The 25,562-nt window shown below is 44.7% G+C and overlaps 1 protein-coding gene across 1 annotated transcript in view; it reads left to right on the top strand.

The window, feature by feature from the left end:
* The window catches only part of SCML4 (Scm polycomb group protein like 4), a 103,347-nt gene that overhangs the window by 56,166 nt on the left and 21,619 nt on the right, over nucleotides 1-25,562 (top strand). The window contains exons 3-6 of the mRNA XM_081295899.1: nucleotides 1,127-1,256; nucleotides 10,694-10,894; nucleotides 15,376-15,570; nucleotides 20,669-20,704. Coding sequence (XP_081152025.1) covers nucleotides 1,127-1,256; nucleotides 10,694-10,894; nucleotides 15,376-15,570; nucleotides 20,669-20,704 — 562 coding nt within the window. The remainder of the gene's footprint in view (nucleotides 1-1,126; nucleotides 1,257-10,693; nucleotides 10,895-15,375; nucleotides 15,571-20,668; nucleotides 20,705-25,562) is intronic.

The following is a 25,562-nucleotide window of genomic DNA, read 5'->3' as shown; positions in this document are numbered from 1 at the left end:
CTTTCTTCCTCTGGAATGAGGTCCAGACAGGTCAGTGGTGAAGAAGGTTAGTAACTAATGGGTTCGCTATTTGGGGGTAGAGAGCTAAGATTCAAAGCTTGTCTCTGTCCCAAGCTTGGTACAGAGAATGATTTGTTGATATTGATCTTATCAATATCATCTCCACCAAATTCCATAAGAGAAGATTTTAGCTCTTCATTTGTGGTTTCAAATGAGAAACCACATTTAGTTTCAAGGTGGCTGCTGCTCACTACCAGGAAAGGCACTCCTGTCCACATCCAGGCCAGCTGCAGAGAGTCTGCTACAGGAAATAAGCATAGAGCAGTGTCGGTCCCTGGAGGGATGGCTCCTGCTTGCTTTCTTTTCCAGAAGGATCCAGTGATCTTTGCAAGTAGAGAGCTCAGCAGAGAGTGAGGAGTCTTCAGGGTCAGTCTCCTGGATGTGGGCAAAGCCCTGTCTACAGGATTCTAGGGAGCACAGGGATACAGGCGGGGGACTGTCCCTCCCATCCTGTGTCCTGCACTCATAGGGCTTATGAGTGACACTTTTGTTGTTGTTGTTGTCGATGAACACAATACCTATATTTTCTTTATTTATTTTTATGTGGTGCTGAGGATTGAACCCAGTTCCTTACACATGCTTGGCAAGCGCTCTACCACTGAGCTACAACCCTGGCCCCACAACCAGTGACACTTCTATACCTACTGCTTGCCACCATCATTTCCTGGGTGGCTCCACTATAAGGATGTGGTGCAGAGCTGACCTCTGAGTGTAAACCCCCAATATGAATCTTTTTTTTTTTTTAGAGAGAGAGAATTTTAATATTTATTTATTTATTTTTTAGTTTTTGGCAGACACAACATCTTTGTTTGTATGTGGTGCTGAGGATCGAACCCTGGCTGCACGCATGCCAGGCGAGCACGATACCGCTTGAGCCACATCCCCAGCCCCCCAATATGAATCTTGATGATGAACTTGAATCTGAACCTCATCCCTCCAAGCAGCACAATAGGAAAGTTCAGAGGCATGATAGAGAACAGCAGTTAACTGACCTCTAGGAAAGATTCTGGAAGGGCACGGAGAACGTTTCTAGGTTTCCACTGACCACTTGGGCTCTCTCTTGCAGCTCAAGTCTCGGGTGCTCATGACTCCTTTAGCCCTCTCACCTCCGAGGAGTACTCCGGAGCCCGACCTCAGCTCGATCCCTCAGGACGCAGCCACCATACCCAGCTTGGCAGCCCCACAGGCTCTCACAGGTAGGTCAGCAGGATGGACTCCAAGGCTGTGATGGTCTGTAGGTAACAGCGTGGCCCACCATCTAACAGTTCCTTTATGTACTAAAATGATGTCACTGAGACAAATGGACAGATAGGACAACCAGATTCTCTGAAAATATGAGTTTACTTGCCTTGCAGTTTAGATCATTTGAATCTTGGTTTTCAGTGCAATTGAGATCAACTGGTTGCTTGTGGGTGGGACAAGAAACTGTGGCTAGGTGCTTCATTTCAGAGCCAAGTTTCTGGAGCACCAATGTGAGCCTGCCGACCTCAAGAATGTTTCCATGTCTGTGTTTGCACTTCAGATCCCCTAAGAATAATCTCCTTTAACCCCACATAGTACCCTCTAGTGTGGGCAGGTTGTGTGCATCCTAGTCTCTCTGAAAGAGCATCCACAACAGTTGCATTCTTTTTTTTTTCCAATCTATATCAATCATGATATTATTTTTTTATTGATTATTTAAAGCATTACATAGCTCATGATATATCATCTTTCATACATTTGACTCAAATTGTGTTTTGAACTCCCATTTTCACCCCAAATACAGATTGCAGAATCACATCTGTTACATATTCACATTTTTACATAATGCCATATTAGTGACTGTTGTATTCTGCTACCTTTCCTATCCCCTACTATCCCCCCTCCCCTCCCCTCCCCTCCCATCTTCCCTCTCTACCTCCCCTGCTGTTGTTCAATTCTCTCCCTTTTTTTCCCTCCCCCTTGCCCCTCATAACCTCTTATAATTTTATGTATCATTGAAGGTCTTCTACTATTTCCATGTGCTTTCCCTTCTCTCTCCGTTTCTCTCCCCCCATTCGTCTTTGTTTACTGTAGTCTTTTCCTCATGCTCTTCCTTCCTGTTCTGTTCTTAGTTGTTCTCTTTATATCAAAGCAGACATTTGGCATTTGTTTTTTAGGGCTTGGCTAGCTTCGCTTAGCATAATCTGCTTTAATGCCATCCATTTCCCTGCAAATTCTATGATTTTGTCATTTCTTAGTGCTGCATAATACTCCATTGTGTATAGATGCCACATTTTTTTTATCCATTCATCTATTGAGGGGCATCTAGATTGGTTCCACAGTCTAGCTGTTGTGAATTGTGCCGCTATAATCATTGATGCAGCCGTATCCCTATAGAGCGCTTTTTTAAGGTCCTCAGGGAATAGTCCGAGAAGTGCAATAGCTGGGTCAAATGGTGGATCCATTCCCAGCTTTCCCAGGAATCTCCATACTGCTTTCCAAATTGGCCTCACCATTTTGCAGCCCCACCAGCAGTGTACAAGTGTACCCTTTTTCCCACATCCCCGCCAACACTTATTGTTGTTTGACTTCATAATGGCTGCCAATCTTACTGGAGTGAGATGGTATCTTAGGGTGGTTTTGATTTGCATTTCTCTGATTGCTAGAGATGGTGAGCATTTTTTCATGTACTTGTTGATTGAATGTATGTCCTCCTCTGAGAAGTGTCTGTTCAGGTCCTTGGCCCATTTGTTAATTGGGTTATTTGTTATCTTATTGTTTAGTTTTTTGAGTTCTTTGTACATTCTGGATATTAGGGCTCTATCGGAGGTGTGGGGGGTAAAAATTTGTTCCCAGGATGTAGGCTCTCTATTTACCTCTTTTATTGTTTCTCTTGCTGAGAAAAAAACTTTTTTAGTTTAAGTAAGTCCCATTTGTTTATTCTTGTTGTTAACTCTTGGGCTATGGGTGTCCTATTAAGGAATTTGGAGCCCGACCCCACAATATGTAGATCGTAGCCAACTTTTTCTTCTATCAGAGGCAGTGTCTCTGATTTGATATCTAGCTCCCTGATCCATTTGGAGTTAATTTTTGTGGATGGCGAGAGAAAGGGATTCAATTTCATTTTGTTGCATATGGATTTCCAATTTTCCCAGCACCATTTGTTGAAGATGCTATCCTTCCTCCATTGCATGCTTTTAGCCCCTTTATCAAATATAAGATAGTTGTAACTTTGTGGATTAGTCTCTGTGTCTTCTATTCTGTACCATTGGTCCACCTGCCTGTTTTGGTACCAGTACCATGCTGTTTTTGTTACTATTGCTTTGTAGTACAGTTTGACCTCTGGTATCGCTATACCTCCAGATTCACACTTCCTGCTTAGAATTGCTTTTGCTATTCTGGGTCTTTTGTTTTTCCATATGAATTTCATGATTGCTTTGTCTATTTCTACAAGAAATGCCGTTGGGATTTTGATTGGCATCGCATTAAACCTGTAGAGAACTTTGGGTAATATCGCCATTTTGATGATGTTAGTTCTGCCTATCCATGAACAGGGTACATTTTTCCATCTTCTGAGATCTTCTTCTATCTCTCTCTTTAGGGTTCTGTAGTTTTCATTGTATAAATCTTTCACCTCTTTTGTTAGGTTGATTCCCAAGTATCTTATTTTCTTTGAGGATATTGTGAATGGAGTGGTTTTCCTTATTTCTATTTCAGAGGTTTTGTTGCTGATATACAGGAATGCCTTTGATTTATGCGTGTTGATTTTATAACCTGCCACTTTGCTGAATTCATTTATTAACTCTAGCAGCTTCTTTGTAGACTCTTTTGGGTCTGTTAAGTATATTATCATGTCATCCGCAAATAGCGATAGTTTAATTTCTTCTTTTCCTATTTTTATGCCTTTAATTTCTTTTGTCTGTCTAATTTCTCTTGCTAGTACTTCGAGAACTAAATTGAATAGAAGTGGTGATAGAGGGCATCCCTGTCTTGTTCCAGATTTTAGAGGAAATGCCTTCAGTTTTTCTCTGTTTAGGATGATGCTAGCCTGAGGTTTAGCATATATAGCTTTTACAATGTTGAGGTAAGTTCCTGTTATCCCTAGTTTTTCTAGTGTTTTGAACATAAAGGGATGCTGTACTTTGTCAAATGCTTTTTCTGCATCCATCGAGATGATCATGTGGTTCTTGTCTTTAAGTCTATTGATGTGGTGAATAGCATTTATTGATTTCCGTATATTGAACCATCCTTGCATCCCAGGAATGAATCCTACTTGATCATGGTGCACAAGTTTTCTGATATGTTTTTGTATTCGATTCGCCAGAATTTTATTGAGGATTTTTGCATCCAAGTTCATTAGAGATATTGGTCTGTAGTTTTCTTTCTTTGAAGTATCTTTGTCTGGTTTTGGGATCAAAGTGATGTTGGCCTCATAGAATGAATTTGGAAGAGCTCCTTCTTTTTCTGTTTCTTGAAATAGCTTGAAAAGTATTGGTATTAATTCTTCTTTGAAGGTTTTGTAGAACTCCGTTGTATACCCATCCGGTCCACGGCTTTTCTTGGTTGGTAGTCTTTTGATGGCTTCTTCTATTTCTTCTTTTGTTATTGGTCTGTTTAAATTGTGTGTGTCTTCCTGTCTCAATCTGGGCAAATCATATGCCTTAAGAAATTTATCGATATCTTCATTATCTTCTATTTTTTTGGAATATAGGGTTTCAAAATACTTTCTAATTATCTTCTGTATTTCTGTAGTGTCTGTTATGATATTGCCTTTTTCATCCCATATGTTAGTAATTTGAGTTCTCTCTCTTCTTCTTTTCGTTAGCATGGCTAAGGGCTTGTCTATCTTATTTATTTTTTCAAAGAACCAACTTTTAGTTTTATCAATTTTTTCAATGGTTTCTTTTGTTTCAATTTCATTGATTTCTGCTCTAATTTTAATTATTTCTTGTCTTCTACTACATTTGCTGTTGTTTTGCTCTTCCTTTTCTAGGTTTTTGAGGTGTTGCGTGAGTTCATTTATTTGTTGGTTTTTTCTTTTTTTGAGGTAAGAACTCCAAGAAATGAATTTCCCTCTTAAAACTGCTTTCATTGTGTCCCATAGATTCCGGTATGTTGTGTCTGTGTTATCATTTGATTGTAAGAATTTTTTCATCTCCTCCTTTATGTCTTCTATAACCCATTGATCATTCAGTAACATATTGTTCGTTTTCCATGTGATGTAGGATTTTTCCTTCCTTCTTTTATCATTGATTTCCAATTTCATTCCATTATGATCAGATATGGTGCATGGTATTATCTCCACGCCTTTATATTTACTAAGAGTTGCCTTATGGCATAATATATGGTCTATCTTTGAGTAGGATCCATGTGCTGCTGAGAAGAACGTGTATCCACTTGATGATGGTTGATATATTCTATATATGTCGGTTAAGTCTAGGTTATTGATTGTGCTGTTGAGTTCTATAGTTTCTTTATTCAGCTTTTGTCTAGAGGATCTGTCTAATGGCGAGAGCGGTGTGTTGAAGTCACCCATAATTATTGTGTTGTGGTCTATTTGACTCTTGAACTTGAGGAGAGTTTGTTTTATGAACGTTGCAGCTCCATTGTTTGGTGCATACAAATTGATGATTGTTATGTCTTGTTGGTGGATGGTTCCTTTTAACAGTATATAGTGACCTTCTTTATCCTTCTTGATTAACTTAGGTTTGAAGTTGATTTTATTCGATATGAGTATGGCCACTCCTGCTTGCTTCCGAGAGCCATGTGAGTGGTATGATTTTTCTCAACCTTTTACCTTCAGCCTGTGTATGTCTTTTCCTATTATATGAGTCTCCTGAAGGCAGCATATTGTTGGATTTGTTTTTTTGATCCAGGTTACTAGCCTATGTCTCTTGATTGGTGAGTTTAGGCCATTAACATTTAAGGTTACAATTGAGATATGATTTGTACTTCCAGTCATGCTTCTTTATTTATTTATTTTAGTTTGGCTAGTTTTGCTTTTTGGTTATTTTCCTCCCCCTTTACTGAGATACCTCCTGCTGTTAGTTTTGGGCACTATTTTTCAATGCCTCTTCTTGTAGTGTTTTGTTCAAAATGCTTTGCAGAGCTGGTTTTCTTGCTGCAAATTCTTTTAGCTTTTGTTTATCATGAAAGATTTTAATTTCATTGTCAAATTTGAAGCTCAATTTTGCTGGATATAGTATTCTTGGTTGGAATCCATTATTTTTCAGCGTTTGAAATACATTATTCCAGGATCTTCTCGCTTTCAAAGTTTGTGATGAGAAATCGGTCGTTAACCTAATTGGTTTACCCCTGAATGTAATCTGCCTCTTTTCTCTCGTAGCTTTTAATATTCTCTCCTTGTTCTGTACGTTGGCTATCTTCATAATTATGTCTTGGAGTTGGTCTATTATGGTTTTGAATGTTTGGGGTCCTGTAGGCTTCCAGGATTTGGCAATCCATTCCATCTTTCATCTCTGGGAAGTTTTCTAGAATTATTTCATTTAATATGCTGTCCATTCCTTTGGTTTGAATCTCTGTGCCTTCTTCTATCCCTATGACTCTCATATTTGGTTTTTTTATGACATCCCATATCTCTTGAATAGATTGCTCATGGGATTTAAGCATCTTTTCTGTGTTGACTATATTCTTTTCAAGTTGATAAACCTTGTCTTCATTATCTGATGTTCTGACTTCTACTTGATCAAGTCTATTTGTAATATTCTCGTTTGAGTTTTTAATTTGGTTTATAGTTTCCTGCAATTCTAGGATTATTGTTTGATTTTTTTTTAAGATCTCTATCTCCTCGTAGAGCTCGTTCTTTGCCATTTGAATTTGTTTGTTTAATTCATTTTCAAAATATACTTTTATTTCTTGGACTTGCTGTCTCATGTCTTCTCTAATATTCCTTTCCATTCGAGTTAGGTATGCCTTGAGTTCTTTCCCTATCCCTGTTTCTAATGTTTCTATGTCCTCCTGTAGAATTGAGTTGTCTTGCATTGTTTGTAATCCTTTTTTCCCTTGTTTTCTCATGTTATCCATGTTACTTTCCAGCTCTTTTTGATTGTCGTGTTTCTGCTCTCTTCTATAGATTTGTTTTGTTTCTGTATTACTCTGATGTCTCTCCCTTGTGTTGTTAAACTATGCCTGCTAACGTGGATTCCGCTGGGAAGGAATTCCGACGTCTGAGCTCCAGTGACGACACTACTCTGCTATGACGGGCCCCAGTCTCCTTGCCGGGGTGCCCTAATGGGGGGTGTGACTGGACTGTCTCTGTTTGGTTTCAGCTCCCGGTCGCGGCAGGCGGGCAGTCTCCAGCCACCCAGTATCACAGGCCGCGGGCAGGTGATCAGTCGCCAGCGGGTGGGCGTTCTCCTACCGCCCAGTTGCATGGGCAGTGGGTGAACTGCCGCCGGCGGGCCTGCAGTTTACAGCTGCCCAGTCGCGAGGGCCTTGCCTCTAGTCTCCTGGTTTCTCCTGCTAGTCTTGGTTTCTCCTGTTTTGTTGTTGCAATCTGTCGGAGAGTGGCGGTGGATACTTCAGCTCTCCAAGATGGTGGCCGCTGGTTGCCTTAGTGGAGTGTCCCTTGTGGGGGATGGGGCTGTACCGCTTCCTTCCCCGTCTGCAATCCCGAACTCAGCCCGGAGGTCAGTGTGGGCTTGGCTGTTGGGATACCACCGTGTCGCAGCCACTTATCTCCCTGCTTACCAGTTAATCCCTTCTCTGTGGCGCCATGCCTTCTGTAGCTGCGGGGCAGGCCGCGCGAATCAGACAGCCTGGATCTCCGGGGTCACACCATTGGCTTTTGGGATCCCCGGCACTCTATGGTTTTGATTTCTTCTGCTTGCCCCTCCCCCAGCGCTGGCTAGACAGGTTTTGTTTTGGCTGCTGATGGAAGGGGGGGTTGAAGGTCAGGTGCCTCTAGTTCTCCTTTAGTCTTTATGCAAGCTCACTGTGATACTCCCTTCCCCTGAAAGTCTAGGAGAGATTTTATGCGAAATCCCCCTATGTATGGGGGCTGAACTGAGTGACACACACCTGTTTTGTTGTTGCAATCTGTCTGAGAGTGGCGGTGGATACTTCAGCTCTCCAAGATGGTGGCCGCTGGTTGCCTTAGTGGAGTGTCCCTTGTGGGGGATGGGGCTGTACCGCTTTCTTCCCCGTCTGCAATCCCGAACTCAGCCCGGGGGTCAGTGCGGGCTTGGCTGTTGGGATACCACCGTGTCGCAGCCACTTATCTCTTGCTTACCAGTTCAACAGTTGCATTCTAATAGTGACAGTAATCTGATGGTATACATCTATGTGCCCATGTGCACAAGCATGGGCACGTGCGTGCACACACACACACACACACACACACATAGAGTGATCCCCATCACAGTCCCACTGGCTGCTCCCATCCCACTTAAGTCCCTTCAGTCCCCTCCCATGGCTCTTGGGTAAAGACCAAACCTGTTAATATAGCTGAATAGGCCTTACTGGCTCCACCCCCTGGGATCCTGCCTACTGCCCTTCAGTCAGTCGCCAGGGCTGGCCATAGGGTCTTCTTAGCACATCCTCCTCCATCTAAAATGAGCTTCCCTTCGGGTGGGTCCTCCTTCCTGCCTCAGCTCAGGCACACCTCTAGAAAGCCTCCTTGCCTTTCCTGCCACCAGCTCTGCTGGTGACCTGGGCTAGCTCCTCCCTGTTGTCCCTCACAGACTCCTGATCTCACCCCAGCTCCTGTGAGAATCTGAAGAGGTCCACCTCCCTCCAGGACCATGGGCTCTGTGAAGGCCTGGGTTGGGTCATGTTACTCAGTGCCTGGCACAAAGACCCCTTGTTAATTTGACTTTCTTTACCATCTGGAAGGAGTGGAAGGGAGATGGCCCCAGAGCGTGAAAGAGCCCTTGTCTTCAGAAGGACTTGAGTCCAAATCCCCGTCACACCATAGACTTCAGGCTTCAAGCTGTCCTCTCAGTACTTTCAGCCTAGTTTCTTCCTTGGTTGAGCAGAACTGATAATACCCAACTCTCAGGCTTGTCTTGAGAACATAAGAGGTGCTCAATAAAAGCAAGCTTTCTCCATCTTTCCTGTTACTGTTTAACCTTTCCAAAGTACATTTGGTCTCCTCTTAAGGAGATCTTAAGTCCCCCTTCAGGCTGGGGATATAGCTTAGCTGGTAGAGTGCTTGCCTCTCATGCACAAGGCCTTGGGTTCAATCCCCAGCACCACACACGCATGCAAAAAGTCCCACTCCCTTGAACAGTGGCCACTAAGGTAAGATGCATATATCATGGGAGGGTGGGGTGTGTCATGATGGGAAGGGCAGACACTTAAACTGGGGGTGTTCAGTATGGAAGAAAATTCTACACCTGCTCTTAACACACATTTTTATCTCATCCTGGTAAACTTCTATTTTTTAGATATGTTTTAGAATATAAATAAATACCTGTGAGACCAGCCTTTACTATGTCACTGAAAGGGAGAGAACAAATTTTTCCACCTTATTTGGGTCTGTTTCTCTCCAGGGGTGGGCTAGGGAACTCTTTGCTTATGGAATGTGGCTTGATTTCAAGGACATTGAGAAACTTTGGGCTTTTCTAAGCAAGGTGATAACAGCGTAACTGTTATTTTAAAATCTGAAAACAAATGTTCTGGTAGTAGAGGACAGGAAATAGGCTGACCCATGAGGAAACTATTGTCAAATTATAGGTAAAATAGATGTTTGGGGGTGGGAGTTTATGCCATTGTCCTAGAACAGAATTAAGTGGAACTTGTGTAAACTAAGTGGGAGCCCCTCAACCAACTGCCTAAGTCACTTATATTGACGATAATCAGCTCTGTGGGTGGTCTTCTCTGTAGGAACATTTTCTCCTTAAGAAGGATTTAGGAGACTTTTTGCCTTTTCTTAAACTTCGAAATTCATAAAGATTCCCCTGTAATTTACTGAAATCTATTGTATATGGAAAATCAGTATTGTAGACATTCTAACATTTTCTATAGCTTTATATTACATAAATTTGATACTTTCCTGTAAAAAAATGTATACAATACATTAATAGAGTTAAGAATGTAAATAACCTCTACATAGATAAACACAATTTGAGATATATTTTCAAAATTTTTGTACTGATATTACCTTTGGGGATCATTGATTGAGCTCTCCTAAATGGGTTGTCAAACATTTGTTTTCTCTGAGATTATGAATAGCACTCTCTTTAGAACTTCATTGAATATGTAGTCTCTGGAGTGATTGGCATCGTGTTAGTTTTTTATTCATGGAGAGTTCACAAAGAAATGGCCAACTTTATGTTGGACTGACAGCTCCCTTGGATGAGGAAATATTTTGTACGTGTACTTGCCCAGAGAGGAAATACATTTATACTCACGGTCCTCCTGGGTCACCTTATCAGTGACCTGAGTGCCTCAGAAGGGACCCCCTGTACATGTGCTCCTTGTCAGGAGAATCCTTTGAGAGCAAGCCCTGGAAGGTGGGGTGTCTGGCGATTTTTTTTTTTTTTGCCTCTTTTGCTTTTTAAATTGGGAAGAATCTGTGCTGCTTCTGAGGTTTTCAGTTTTCCCAAGGTCAAGGCCAAGGGCACAGGTCTCTAGAGTCCCCCCAGCATGGGGAGCAGCAGGCTGACCTGCTGCATATCTGATGCAAGGGCACTGTGGTCTCTGTTCCCAGTCTGCCTCTACATCAACAAGCAAGCCAACGCGGGGCCCTACCTGGAGAGGAGGAAGGTGCAGCAACTTCCTGAGCGGTTCGGCCCAGAGAAGCCATCGGCGGTCCTGCAGCAGGCCATCCAGGCGTGCATCGACTGCGCCCACCAGCAGAAACTGGTCTTCTCCCTGGTCAAGCAGGGCTACGGTGGCGAGCTGGTGTCAGGTGAGCCCTGGAGTAGGTCATGCGAGGAGGGCTGTGGGGGACTCCATGATGAGAAAGCAGCCATCCACAGGTGGTGTGGCAGGGCCTGACCTCCTCCTGCTGGGCTCCAAGGACCAGGCTTCTGTCAGGGCTCAAGAAGTTGCTTCCAGAAAGAGACAAGAAGAATGGACATCTGAATCCTCTCTAGACTCTTCTCTGTCTCCCAATCCCTACTTCCAACCCTTCAGCAAGTCCAATTGCTCTACCTCCAAAATACATCTGGGATCCCATCTCCTTTCATCACCCATATCAACCACTGTGATTCTTTAAAAAAAACAAAACTGTGCTTCTGCCTCAGGGCCTTTGCAACACCATTTTTCTCTTTCTGGAATGTTCTTCCCCACATGTCCATGTGACTTGTTCTTGGATATTCTCTAGGTTCCTACTCAGATGCCTTCCTTATCAAAGAGTCCTTTTCTGGCACCCTGTCTAAAGTATCAGCCCTTGTCACTCTAGTCTTCCTCACTCCCTTCCTTACTCACAGCACCCACCACCATGAAAGATGTTTTCAACCCCAATTCAAGAGTTTATTTAAGAAAAAAAAAAAACATAAGTTCTCTCAATGACAGAGAAATCCCTTTGCTCGCTGTCACAGCCCTCCTCCAGCTACAGCCCACACAGCAGCAGCTTCCAGAGGGAGCCCTGTTGCTCCCACCATGTGAGGGGGCAGGATGGAGAGCTCTTGTCCCCTTCAAATGTTTTGCCTGCAAAGGCTCCTTCTGGTCTACCCCAGGCTCTACACAATGGTTGCTCCTGCCTGCCCGTAGCACCAAGCCCTTACAAGGGGTCTTGTCACCAAGGGGACAGCCTGGTGTCTCCTTTGGCTCAGCACTAGGGAGATGTCCTTCCAAAGCGTCAGGGATTCTCTGATTTTCTGGCAGTAGGGCCGTTCAGGGAACCTGGCTGACTGACTAGGGGAGGCTGCAGTCAGAGTAACCCAAGTTGGGCACTTCCTTTATCTCCAGCCGCCATGGCTGGGGGTGGCCAGGTTGTCCAGCTCTGCTTCCCTGACTCCATGGAGACAGCTGACCTTTTGGAGTTCCCTCTCAGCGGGAAGCTGGGTCTCACTTGCTGGCGATTGATTTTGTCAAGGTTGTGTCTGCCCCAGAGTTATTTTTAACCCTCTCCTTCCTTCCTTCCTTCCTTCCTTCCTTCCTTCCTTCCTTCCTTCCTTCCTTCCTTCCTTCCTTCCTTCCTTTCCTCCTTCCTCCCTTCCTTCCTGGTGGGGAGGGCTCTGGGGATTGGACTCAGGGCCTCACACATATTAGGCAAATGCTCTACCACTGAGCCACACCCACCCCCTGACCCATGGTAATTTCAAGACACTTTAGCAGAGAGGAGAAGAAACACAGCATGGAGGGGGCAGGAGAGTCGTCAGGTCCTCCGAGAGCCCTTGGCCATTCCTCTCCTGACTTCTGTCGGGAGCCAGGTTCCAGGTCCTGGGCTGCCCTTGAGGTTGAAGGCCTGTCCTTTTCCTTGCTGCATTGCAGGGCTAAGGCACAGACCTGGGCTAGGAGCAGGCTCCTCCTCACACTGAGTCCACTCCTGAGAGCCTCCTGTCTAAGTGCTTTGTGGTCCCTGTGCCTAAGCTGCAGAGCTGACCCTGTGCCCTGCTTTCCTGCTCAGGCCTCTCTGTGGCCTCAGGGCCTTGGCACTGGGGAGAAGCAATGCCAGAGTGGACAGGGCCTCACCAAGTTTCCCTTGGATGAGGGAATTCCCAGGCAGGCCAGGCCGAGCACTTTCTCCTGGGGTCTTGGAGAAGGCCACAGCACAGAGCCGACTCCTCACGCTGCCACCTTCGCGTCACTAAGCACAAGGTGGGTTTTTGTGTTATAGATAAAGATGGAGGCTTGGCAAGGCTGTGTGACAGCACCAAGGTGGCTTAGGGAGAGAAGTGACTCCAGGAGAATTGCCAGACTCCTACACTCCACTTAGAAGCCACTCTGTGTGGCACTGTTCTCCAAATGTCCCTCCATCACAGCAAGGGATCACATGGGGGCTGGCATGTGAGCGAAGGAACCAAAGTGCTCATGGCTACAAGAAGCTACAGGGACCTTGGGCCACACCCACGAGTTAAGGGGACAGCATCACAGAGCCCTGTAACCCACTCCTGGCACACCTTTGGGGATGCTGTCTTAGCCATGCTGTCTCAGAGGAGTTGATTTTATGAACCCACGAATTCCTCCTGTAGAAGTGGGATTCCCCACTTTGGGGATTTCCCAAGCATTTCCAAGAATACACGCACATGGGTTGATGGGACAGGCCTGAGCTCCTTGGAACCTCCTGCTGTGGGTTCCATTCCATATCACCCAGGCTTTCAAGCTATCCGAGGCTAGAGGCTGTGCTCACACTAAGAGGGAATTTCTAGAACAGCTGGGACAACAATGCCCTTCATAAGCATCATGGCAGCCCTTTCCCTGGACCTGGCAATTAGAGCCACCTGGGGTATTAAAATGAAAGGCAATGTCACACAGAGGCCAGGTGAGCTGGGAAGTCACTCTGGCCTACTTTCTTCCTCATCTGCAGCCTGGGTCCACTGTCCTCAGGAGAATGGTCACAGGGCCTATGTGAGGTGGTAAATACCAAAGGTCTTGTCAAACTGGAAAGGGCTACATGAAAGAAATGGATTCTTTTGATTTATTATTACAATAGTGTAGTCCTGGGGTGGGAAAGGACTGTGAGAGAGATTCAGGAAGGCGCATGCTCAGGGCTTTATGAAACTGATATTGCTTCTGCATTCTAGCAACTATTTAGAAATTGAGTTCCTTTTTACTACAGAGAGATTATTTTCCTTTTATAAAGACTGTTTCCCCAAATGCTTCTTCAGAAGTACCCCCTGATGAAATTGCATGGAAATGGAAGGAGACCCTCAGGGGTATACAAAATTACATACAAGAGGAAGTGAGGGGGGCTGGGGATGTGGCTCAAGCGGTAGCGTGCTCGCCTCGCATGCGTGCGGCCCGGGTTCGATCCTCAGCACCACATACCAACAAAGATGTTGTGTCCGCCGAGAACTAAAAAATAAATATTAAAAATTCTCTCTCTCACTCTCTCTCCTCTCTCACTCTCTCTTTAAAAAAAAGAGGAAGTGAGGGGAAAGGGAAAAAATACAAGGGGGAGAAATGAATTACAGTAGAGGGGGTAGAGAGAGAAGAGGGAAGGGGAGGGGAGGGGGGATAGTAGAGGATAGGAAAGGCAGCAGAATACAACAGACACTAGTATAGCAATATGTAAATCAATGGATGTGTAACCGATGGGATTCTGCAATCTGTATATGGGGTAAAAATGGGAGTTCATAACCCACTTGAATCAAAGTGTGAAATATGATATGTCAAGAGCTTTGTAATATTTTGAACAACCAACAATAAAAATTAAAAAAAAAAGAAGTACCCCCTGAACTCTGGTTCAGGATTAGAACTGAACACCTCAATGTGAACTCATGTTTATTTGGATGTATCAGTGTGTCTGCATCTATCTCCTTCTATAGATATGGACATAGAGACAGATACAGATATGGATACCTAGGTAGACCTGTAGATAGTGAGTAATTATAGCAGGCTAGCATACATTCTTATCTTTGTCCACCAGAGGGCTTAGAATCGCTGACACCTCGGTAGCAATGGGCACACCAGGTGCCCCAATCTAAATTTCTAAATATCATTCTTCAATGAAAGGAGTCAGGACTGTTGAAGGAATGGCCAGTGCAGGGAAAATACAAGATTCACTTGGAGCATATGGAAACGCTCAAAACCAAAGTGGTGCTAAATAAAATAAAAGAGAGGGCATGTTATAGGAGTTGACCTGTGAGAGCTCCCAAAGACAAAAGTCAGGGCAATTTGGACAACAAAATAAATAAGGTAGTTTTGGACAGCCCACGGTGTGCTGAGATTAAGAAACGACTGAATAAATCACTAAACAGGGGACAACTCTTCCCCACAGAAGAATTTCAGATGACATGTAGAATTCCCCCGCCGTCCTTGAGAGTGGACAGGCTGAGTGACTTGTCCCCAGGAGGAATGTGGGGCATGCTGTCCTGGCCAGGTGAGGAGATCCGTTCCCCCTTGATCTCAGGCCTAAAGGGCACTCCATCTCTGTGGTCTTCCTTTCCCCAAACCCATAACCTCATCTAACCATGAGAAAAACATCAGGCAAAACCAAACTGAGGGGCCTTTCACACAATACCTGCCCAGAACTTTTCAAAGCTGTCAAGGTCAACAAGGAAACGCTGAGAAACTGTCAGGACCCAGGAGACCAGGGAACTTGCCAGCTAAATGCAACGTGTCATCCTGGATGAGACCCAGGAACAGAAACATAGCGGGACAACAGGTGAAATCCAAACACGACTGACTTCAAACTGAACCCACACGGCCCTTCTCAGGGCTGGCTCACGGGCAGTTTTATCCTGTGTCCAGCTCTGAGTCACTGTCTCTGTGCTTTTCCAGTCTCAGCTTCCTTTGATGGGAAGCAGCACCTGCGGAGTCTGCCTGTGGTGAACAGCGTGGGCTACGTCCTGCGCTTCCTGGCCAAGCTGTGCCGCAGCCTCCTGTGTGACGACCTCTTCAGCCACCAGCCCTTCCCTGGGACCCCCAGTGCCTCCGACAAGGCCCAGGAGCGAGAGGAAGGACGGATGGAGTCAGGTAGGCCATACCTCAGGTGGGCCGGAGAGGTGACTGGGAGCTGGCAGAGCCGGCTGGGACTGAGGGGTCCCTGGACTATACCCACCCCAGGCAGCAGCAGGAAGTGGTCACTTCAACTATTAAGCACTAACATTCAGGCTTTGAGGCTTGTGGTGATAGAATTCAGACTCCATCACATCTAAGGAGTGATTTTTCCTCACTTGAGGATAATCTAGACGCGGGGCATCTGCTCATCATTATTGAATAGTTGAAGGACTGGGAGACTATGGAATTAAGAAATCCCAAAGGATCCAGAGCTAAGAACAGGTGAAGGTGGTGCTGCCCAGGAGTCTCAGATGCCTGCCTGTGTGGAGAAACAGTGCTACGAGGTGTCTCTTACTGTAGGAATTTGACTGTATTTAAAAAATGTTTTAGTGAGAGCTGGTATTTATTTTGCCCATCAGAAGATGCGAAAGTAACCCAAGGGTTGAGCTTCTTTTGTACCAGCAGCCACAGACTAGCTCAGGACAGACAAGGCCACGGGGGCCACACTTGCCACGGTGTGGTATTGTCTGTCAGAGGGGCTGGATGCCCATGGGAGGGGCCCCTTCCCCACTTAGCAACTCTGAGTTATGGATTTGCAAAGAGTTGAATGTGAATCCCAAGGTAAGACAGAAATTTTTTTGCCTTTTGTCTTTTTCTGAAGGCAGCATTGTTGATCTATGAAAAGCACACAGGTAGTGGAACTGGAACTGCCATAGGGTTATTCTGTAAGCATAATCCTCTTCTGTTCCAGGCACTGTGTGAGACTGTCTTAGATAAGACAAATGCATCAACTAAGAAAAGTTTTTGAGGAACAGATGACATTAAAAATAGTCACAGGCCTGGGGTTGTGGCTCAGTGGCAGACTGCTCGCCTAGCATGCATGAGGCACTGGTTTGATCCTCAGCGTCACATAAAAATAAAAAAATAAAGATATTGTGTCCACCTAAAACTAAAAAATAAATATTTAAAAAAAAAACAGTCATGGAAAGATTTAGAGCATTCAACAAAAGGGTACTTAAAAAGAAGAGTGGCTAGGGCTGAGGTTGTGGCTCAGTGGTAGAGCGGTTGCCTAGCATGCGTGAGGCTCTGGGTTTGATTCCCAGCACCACATACAAATAAACAAATAAAATAAAGGTATTGTGTCCATCTACAAATTTTTTTTTTTTAAGTGGCTATACCTCAAGCCCAGGAGGACGGCAGGGGAGGGATCAATTTAGATCCTTAGCATAGATTTTCTTGGAGACTATCAAGAACTTTGCCTATGGTTTTGCTTTAATCCCTCTGGGATGTGGGAAGCAGGAAGAAACTTGACTTTCACAAGTTTCCAATTGGTAGTAATTGAACGTGGTTGATGTAAGCAGATAACGTATTTGTCTGTGTTTTTCTTCATGTCTCCATGTGTGAGCTTGAAAAAGGCTTCTCGTCTCTCTGTACTCGTGTTCCCTATGTTCAGTGTGAGGCTGGAGGTGCTTTATAGAATGTTTTTTGGGGTTTTGATGGTTTATCAATCTGGCCTTTCTTATGAGCATTAGCTGACTTGGAAACATTCTCAAGTAAATTTATTTTCTACTGAATCTTGCAACGAGATAGCAGAATGGTGTGATTTCTCAAACCCTCGCCTCACTGTTCCATTGATCAAACAGTGGCCTATGGGACATGACATAAAGCCACATAATTCTCGTCTTCTACTATCCACTACATTTATCCTGTGGAACCAGTTTCTCCCTGACTATGGATGGAAATTTAAGACAAATCTTGTGATCTTTCTGGTTCCTTTCGTGTTACAAAATGTTCTCTAGTCAAGAATGAATGTGCCCAGGTCAGAGAGATGCTTGAACTTTCAATTTCATTCAAAGATATTTTACTGTTCTGCACAATCCTGGCTCAGGTTTGCCTCAGGCCAGCCGTCTGCAGCACTAACAGAGGGCATGGTTGGCTTCCCTAACTATCCCCAGCGGGTGTTTCTGGCACCTCCCGTACCTACATAATCTTGACTTCAGGGCCCTTCACAGTAGTGTGAGGAAGGAGGGGAGAGGCGAGAGGCCTGGGAGCTTGCCAGGATCTGCTGTGAGGTGGCATCATGTTCCCTGACCCTGGCAAATGTTTTAAGCGCATTCTTCATCCTGTGGGGTCTCACATGGATTCTTTGGTGACCCTATCATCTCTTGCCTGCACTTTCCTTGACATGTACAAATGCAACTCTACTCAGGATGGTCACTTACAATTCCTTCCACAGTCCAAGACCTCTGGGGGTCACCTCCAGCTTCTTTCTGCTGAAGTGCCCTGTGCCTCAGATAGTCCTGTGGAAGGAATCTAAGACAAACCCTCTTCAGATCTCTCTTCCCATGGCCTACACCTGGTCCTTGAGAAGCCTACACTCTGCTCCAACAAAATCTGGATGTGCAGGCTGGTTCCTGAGGGCACCTCTCCTTTGTTCTGACAGCCAGCTGCAGTCTCTTGGTGGGCATTGAACAGCCATTGTATCTCCCAAGTTCCAAGGTATTGGAGTAATAGACCCTCACAGTGTGTTCCATTATGGCTGAAAAATACAAACTATTCACATGGCCACGCTGAAGCCATTGGGAATAAACTGAATAGTTCTCGCCACAATTTTTTTTTCTGGCCAATGTTTTTCAGCTGCTGCGATCTGGCTTCCAGGCTAGATGTGGGTGGCATCTCTTGGTAAAAAACTGGCTCTCCACCACCTCTTTTTTTTTTTTGCAAGGGCTGCATGGTGGCTTCACACTTTATTCTATGTGGTAGCTGTTGTCTTGTGGCCTCAACCAAAACTAAAACTAAAATAGGTACATTTTGACATGGCATTCCAGGAGGGTGACAGCCTTCCTCAAAGCTGGCATGTCCAGCAGAGACTTGGTTTCCTTCCTAGTCATTCCTGGAGGAATGACCCCATTGCCCCTGACCCAAGACTACTTTGAAATAACCAACAGCTCTGTTTTAGTCAGCTTTTTCACTGCTGTGATTAAGGATCTGACCAGAACAACTGTAGGTGAAGAAAGGTTTATTTGAGGGCTCACACTTTCAGAGGTCTTAGTCCAATAAGGCCGACTCCATTCCTTGGGGCTCGAGGTAAGGCTGACCATCATGGCAGAATAGTGTGGCAGAGGGAAGCAGCTCACATCATGGTGATCAGAAAGCAGAAAAAGAGACTCCATTCACCAGATACAAATATACCCAAAGCCACACCCCAATTTTCACCTCCTCCAGTCATACCCTACCACTTCAGTTAATCCCATCAGGGATTAATTCACTGATTAGGCTAAAGGTATAACCCAGTCATTTCTCCTCCAAACCTCCTTGCATTATCTTCTACGTGAGCTTTTGGGGGACAGCATATCTAATATTTATTTTTTTAGTTCTCGGCGGACACAACATCTTTGTTTTGTATGTGGTGCTGAGGATGGAACCTGGGCCACACGCATGCCAGGCGAGCGCGCTACCGCTTGAGCCACATCCCCAGCCCTGCATATCTAAACCATAAGAAGCTCCAAAGCAAATAGCCTTGTGGCAATAGCTCCTCATGCTCTGGGTGCTACAGAATCAAGTGCTGAGTCTTTACTCTTCAGGGAGCTTCAGGGAGAGGGCAGGAAGCAGTGGCCTAGTTGGCTCTGAGAAATCCCCTTACCCATGTCTTTCCTACCAGTGTGCCATGAGCCCTCAGATGACACCACTAGGGAGTTGGCCTTTAGCGTAAGACACTGCCTCGTTAGAATTGCCTGTCACAGTTCCCTTGCAGTCTAACATATCAAGTTATTATTACGTTAGAGGATGAATTCGTTTATACCCACTTTGTCATCATTGTGACAGGAAGGGCCATCTGCAGGAAGGGGTGGAAGCTTTTTGATATTAGGCTCCATAGGTATCCGTAGGACGACATTGTTCCTAAACAAGATTGTAAGGTCTTGAGCTCATTTTAACCAGAACAATCCCTGCTCCCATTCTGCCCCAAGGTGTTCAGTCCAGGCCAGAGTGTCTCAGCTTAGTGTCACATACTTAGAGGGTTTGTCACTGGAATGTGTCAAAAGGCAGCAATCCCTTGATGTGAAAATGCAAAGCCATGACAACTTAGGAGCCATCCAGGGAAGTGGGATGCTATGGGAAGGAACCGGGAAGATATTGGGAAGATATCAGGAGGACACGATTCCAGTGCGGAGGTCAGCAGCTGCCGAGTTCAGGAGTAGGGGCTAGACTAGAATGGTAAAATGCTCAGAAAAACCAGGTCATGTGCACTTTGTTCTCTGTGGCTGAAAAGCAGAAATGAGACCCACTCGAAGGTAGATTTCATTAAATCGAAGGTCTTGCCACTCAAACTCTGGTCCCCTGAGGATGGCAGAGCTCAGCAGCCCTCCAGGACTTTGACCAGCATACCCCCAGCTGTTTTGAAGGCACACTGAAATTCCAGAGGTGTGGATTTAAGCAACACTCCCCAGGTACAAAACTTGACAGTTAAATAACCAGGAAGAGCTCTGTGAAATCAATCCCCTCAAAGAGTCAGGTGGGGTTGACATCATAAAAGAGTTCTGAAAAGTCAAAGCCACTCAGAAGTAGAAGGGGCATCTTGGGTGGAAGGTCCTCATTACTGGTGACATATATATGTACATGTTCACCTATGAAGGCCACTAGAGGCACTTTGACAACCCAGAGAAGTAGGAACAAGATGTCTCCTCTGGTCCTTTTCAGGCTGAGAGTCATGGGTTGGAGTCATGGCAGAGGACATCCCTAGGCAGCAGGAAGAACAGGGACCCCAGGAGTCCCAGCAAGGGACCTTACAGAGGTAAAGGGAAGGACACCAGTTTTCTCCCTTGAAAAAACCTTCCTGGGAGCAGAGACAGGGCTTCTTACAAATCTCTTCCTCAGATTTTGAAATATATCTTCTCTCTCCAAAAATCTTTTTCCTGGGCTGGGGTTGTGGCTCAGCAGTAGAGCTCTCACCTAGCATGTATGGAGCCCTGGGTTCAATCCTCAGCACCACATAAAAATAAATAAATAAAGGCATTGTGTCCAACTACAACTAAAAAATAAATATTTTTAAAAGAATCTTTTTTTCTATTTCCAGTGAAAACCAGGTTTCAAGACCACCCAGCTGCAAGAGGTTAGTGTTCTTGGCTTGAATCAGGAATTGCGGGCCTATCCCTCTAATTCCATTAACTGTCTAAACATGGCTAGTGCTTTAGGAAGTAGAGCAGCCTCTGGATTCATCAGGAGATGGAGGCAGAAAGATGATCTGGTAACATTGGTCAGAAGTCATGAAATGATCCTGGGGAAAATGTTCTTTTATGTTTGGGTATTGAAAAAACAAAGTTGCAGGAATAAATATCCTTTAGTTGCTTTGCAAACTTGAATGTGCACAGGAACCACCTGGACTTCTTAAGAAAATGCCGAGATTCGCTAGCAGACTGGGGTGGGGCCTGAGCACCTGCTTCTAACAGGTTCTACTGGTTGGGGCCACACTCTGAGTGATCAAGTGTGGGCTGGCAGAGCCCAGCTCAAATAGAGAATTTTCTTCCAGTCTATCCACATTAAGATGCTTCCTTTTGGGTACAAATGTTGCTGCTGAAGATGATTCTGATGTCCAGTGGAGGCATTCCATGGTCTAGAGAAGAAGAGAGAGGCACAAGGGACAGAGTGGTTGGGTGGAGGTGGCAGCTACAAATCCAGGTGAGAAAGAGATGCGTGGATCCAGGAAGGAAGGTGAAACTAAGAAAGAATGACAGACACATTTCTCAGTGTGGCCTGGCAACCTGCAACAGGAGTCCGGTACCCTTTAAGTCTCTTCCAACCCTGAGAAGATGCCCATCTAATCTTCCAGGCCCTTCTTTCCACATCCATGACGGTATTTGACTTTAGCTTATACTGTAGGACCCTAGGTCCAGAGCTTACCTCCCCTGCAAGATAGACCTGGGGGCAGGGCCACCCATCCCCAGCAGAGCCTGTAACAGAACAAATGCATACGAATATTTACTAGCTTGCATTCTATGCAACCTAGCAGAACAAACTTCTATAGAAACCACAAATGTGAGAGCTGAACCCTTCTGCAAGATCTAATTGAGTAGCGGGTTTCCTGTCTTTTGAAGGCTTAGCATGATATAAACAAATTGTTTACTTCTTGTTGAGTGGCTTCTTTGATGCACAGATGGTAGGAGGTTGATGAGGAGGGTCATTTACTCCCCAGACTTGCTCTTTTCTTCCTTGGCTGTGTCTTTGATCCTGGCACCAGGAAGTACTAGAGTAACAGACCCTCACGGTATGTTCTGTTATGGCTGAACCTGTACACACGACATTTAGAAAGCAAATCCACTCCCCTGCTCAGTGACAGATTTGTCTAATATAATAGCTCTACAGAGAGTAACCACATGGAGGACATCTATCTTTCTAAAAGATTACTTATTTCTAAAAGGGGATAGAGTATGTCAAGTGGCGTGAGTGCCATTATAGATCCATCCATCTAGCCAGTTGTGGACATTTATTTAATACAATGAGATGCACAGAGACCAGGCCACTTGCTCAGAGCCACATGGGAGGGCAGCCTTGGGAGGAGACTGCATGCAGGTCTTCTCTCCTGGCCCTTTGCTTGTCCTCCCAAGTCCTGCTACCTGTAAGGCCCTGTTGCCCAACACTGGTTGGGAGGGGTGCACCCTGTTTCCCATCTCAGAAGGCTGACTGCACCAAGTGGATTTCACCTGGGCCACCTCTAGCAAAGAGGTCAGGGAACAAACCAAACCCCAGTCCCCTTCAGTGAGGCTGCAGTGGAAACCGCACTCCAGAGAGGTCCGTTCTCTCTCCTCCTTCTGGGTTCACCTTTGTGCCATGGCAACACTGGTCACAGGCAGGCAGAGCCGGCATCCAACCACCTGGAGAACTTTCTCATCTTTACAAAACCCCACCCCACCAGACATGAGGCCCTGTTGGACCTGGTATTTAAAATAATATAAGAAATGGCAGAGCAGGAAGAAAGAAGTGAAGGGGAAGTTGTTGACTTATGAGTACAGAGTTTCTGTTTTACAAGATGAAAAGAGTTCGGGACATAGACAGAGGTGATGGGTGTATAACGTTAGGAATGTCATTAATACCACTGAACAGCAATTTTTAAAAACGGTCAACCTGAGCTAGGCATGGTGGCATATACTTGTAGTCCCAGCAGCTTGGGAGGCAGGCTGAGATTGAAAGTTCAAAGCCAGCCTCAGCGACTTATGAGGCCCTGAGCAACTTAGTGAGACTCTGTCTCAAAATTTAAAAAAAAATAAAAAAAAATAGTCTGGGAATGTGGCTCAGTGGCTCAGTGCCCCTGGGTTTAATCCTTGGTACCAAAACAACAATAACAAAAAAGTCAACATGGGCTTTTGGGTGAAGTGGCAGATGTTATGTTGTTTTGCTCCCATTAGTGGTGTGATGGGTAAAATGAATAAAATTGGTTAAGGTGGTAAATTTGATGTTTCACATATTTTGCCACCATAAATATTTGGGGTAGGGGAGGAACTGAAACAGGATCTCCTGGAAGAAGAAAGAAAAGAAGTGATGGAAGGCATTGTAGTCCAGGTCCCCTTGCAGCTGCTGGTCTTGCAGTGTGAGCCCCAGGACTGGGACACTGGGGCGGAGCTTTGTTCTTTCTGTCACAGCCAGGGGCCACACAGACAAAGTGAGCTCTCTGGATCTCCAGCTGAGCAGGGGGAAAAGGGAGTCATTTGCAAAGGAGAATAAATTGTCAGTGGCAAGTTCAGGTCTTAAGAATCCTTGCAGAAGGTTTTGATGGAAAGGTTAAAGAAGAGTGCACAAGTCCTGCAGCAAATACCAAAGCCTTCATTTATTTTCTGACACCCAGGACCTGCAGAAGCCCAGAGCCCTGAGTGTGGAATAAGAGGGGTGGAATAGGGATGTGCTCGCATGGAGGGTCAAGTCCTAGTGCTCCCACCTGCACTGGGGAAAGCCATGGGTTGTGCGTTCAACCATATCTTTCAATAAATTATGATGTCTGTACATATGTTAAAACATTGAGCTAAAAGGGAAAAACACAATATCTCTCTCTCTATCTCTCACTACTGAGCCAGTCCTTTATTTTATTTTGAGACAGGGCCTTGCTAAGTTGCTTAGAGTCTCAGTTGGCTTTGAACTTTTTTTTTTTTTTCTTTTGGTACCAGGGATTGAACCCAGGGATGCTTAACCACTGAGCCACATCCCCTGTCCTATTTTGAATTTATTTAGAGACAGGGTCTCACTGAGTTACTTAGTGCCTTGCTTTTGCTGAGGCTGGCTTTGAACTCATGATACTCCTGCCTCAGACTCCAAGCTGCTGAAATTACAGACATGAGTCGCTGTACCTATCAACAATCCCTCTCTTTTTTTTTAAGGATCTCCAGAGGAAAGCCTGAGCTTTGTAGAATTTGAAACATATTTTTATTATATCCAATAATTTATTGAATCCCACTTCATTGTAAAAGGCTAAGGTTACAATCTTAGAGATCAAGGAAGTTATTTACTCAGTACTCGTAGTTTAATGAATGAATGACAGTTCCAATTAAGTTGTTTTAATTGCTCAAGGCTCTTACATCTGAGATAGAGCATATGATATTGAATCATGTTAACTACCTTGATAACATAGAAAATATCAATATTCTTCTTTTCCAACATTTCATGTAAAATAATTTTGTATATTTTTTTAAAATATTTTTTTAGTTGTAAATGGATCTTTTATTTTATTTATTTATATGTGGTGCTGAGGATTGAACCCAGGGCCTCACACATGCCACTGAGCCACAACTCCAGCTCTCATTTTGTATATTAAAAATGCAAACACCCAAGACTCTAGGAGCAGAATGAGGATGACAGCGAATGTCCAGTGTACTTTCTATTTGTGAGCGCTCCTTCTATGAAGGAGTGTGGAGGAGAAAAAGAGCCTATAAAAGAGGCCAAGTTGTAAATTGTGCAACAATCTGAGTAGAATGATGAAATATCACACTGTCCCACTCTGTCCCACTTGGGAGGTAAATCATCTCTTTGTCTAGCGTATCCACACTGTATATACTACTAGCCCATTAGGCACTTAGTAGCCATCAGAGTTTTCAGAACAGTAGTGCAGTATTGTGGTGCTATGTTCAAACCATTATGTAGTAGCCTTATGGTACATCACAATGCCAGTGTCATTCACCTCACTTCATCTCGTCATGTATGTATTTTATCCTGTCACATCAGCACAAGAAGGATGAGTACAGTACAATACAATTTTGAGAGGGAGTTGAGAAAGAGGAAAACCACATTCCAATAACCTTCCTTACAATATGTTATTATATTAGTTTATTGTTCTATCTTTATTATTGCTGTTAATCTCTTTTTTTATTAATTTCTTTTAGATGTTGGTAGACTTTTATTTATATGTGGTGCTGGGAATTGAACCCAGTGTCTCATACATGCCAGGCAAGTGCTCTACCACTGAGCCCCAGCCCCACCCAGCCCTGTTGTTAATCTCTTATTGTGCCTAACTTATAAATTAAAATTTATCATGGGTATGTACTCATCAGGAAAACGGTATGCACGGCACATGGCACTGTCTATGGTTTCAGGATCCATATGGATCTTGGAATGGATGTCTCCCAGATATGGGGGACTACTGTACAGAAGTACTGTGAGGCTTCCTCAAAGTCAGGATGTCCATTTAGAGCTGAAACTTGTAAGGTGTCTTCTATTTCAGGGACTCAAACCGTTTCCTAAGGACCACTTTTAATTTTCCCAAAGTTTATAAAAGACCCCAAAGCATGGGGGCTGTTTAGGAAACAGAGCCAACTGTGTGTTGGGGGGGGGGTCCCGGGGTCCCACCCACGTTTGCCTTCCCCTGCTTCTGCGGAGTTCCTGTGAGCCTTGGGGTAGAGGCTTGGCAAAGCTGCAAGATGACAGGGAAGGTGGCCGTGGACCCTGCTCTCCTTTTGACACTGAAAGTGCATTTGTTATTCCAAATAGCC

Source organism: Spermophilus citellus (genome assembly GCF_964194105.1).
Source record: "Spermophilus citellus genome assembly, chromosome: 5".
NCBI classification, from domain to species: Eukaryota; Metazoa; Chordata; class Mammalia; order Rodentia; family Sciuridae; genus Spermophilus; species Spermophilus citellus.
Note: the sequence above shows the minus strand (reverse complement) of the source record. Positions and strands in the feature narration are given on the sequence as shown.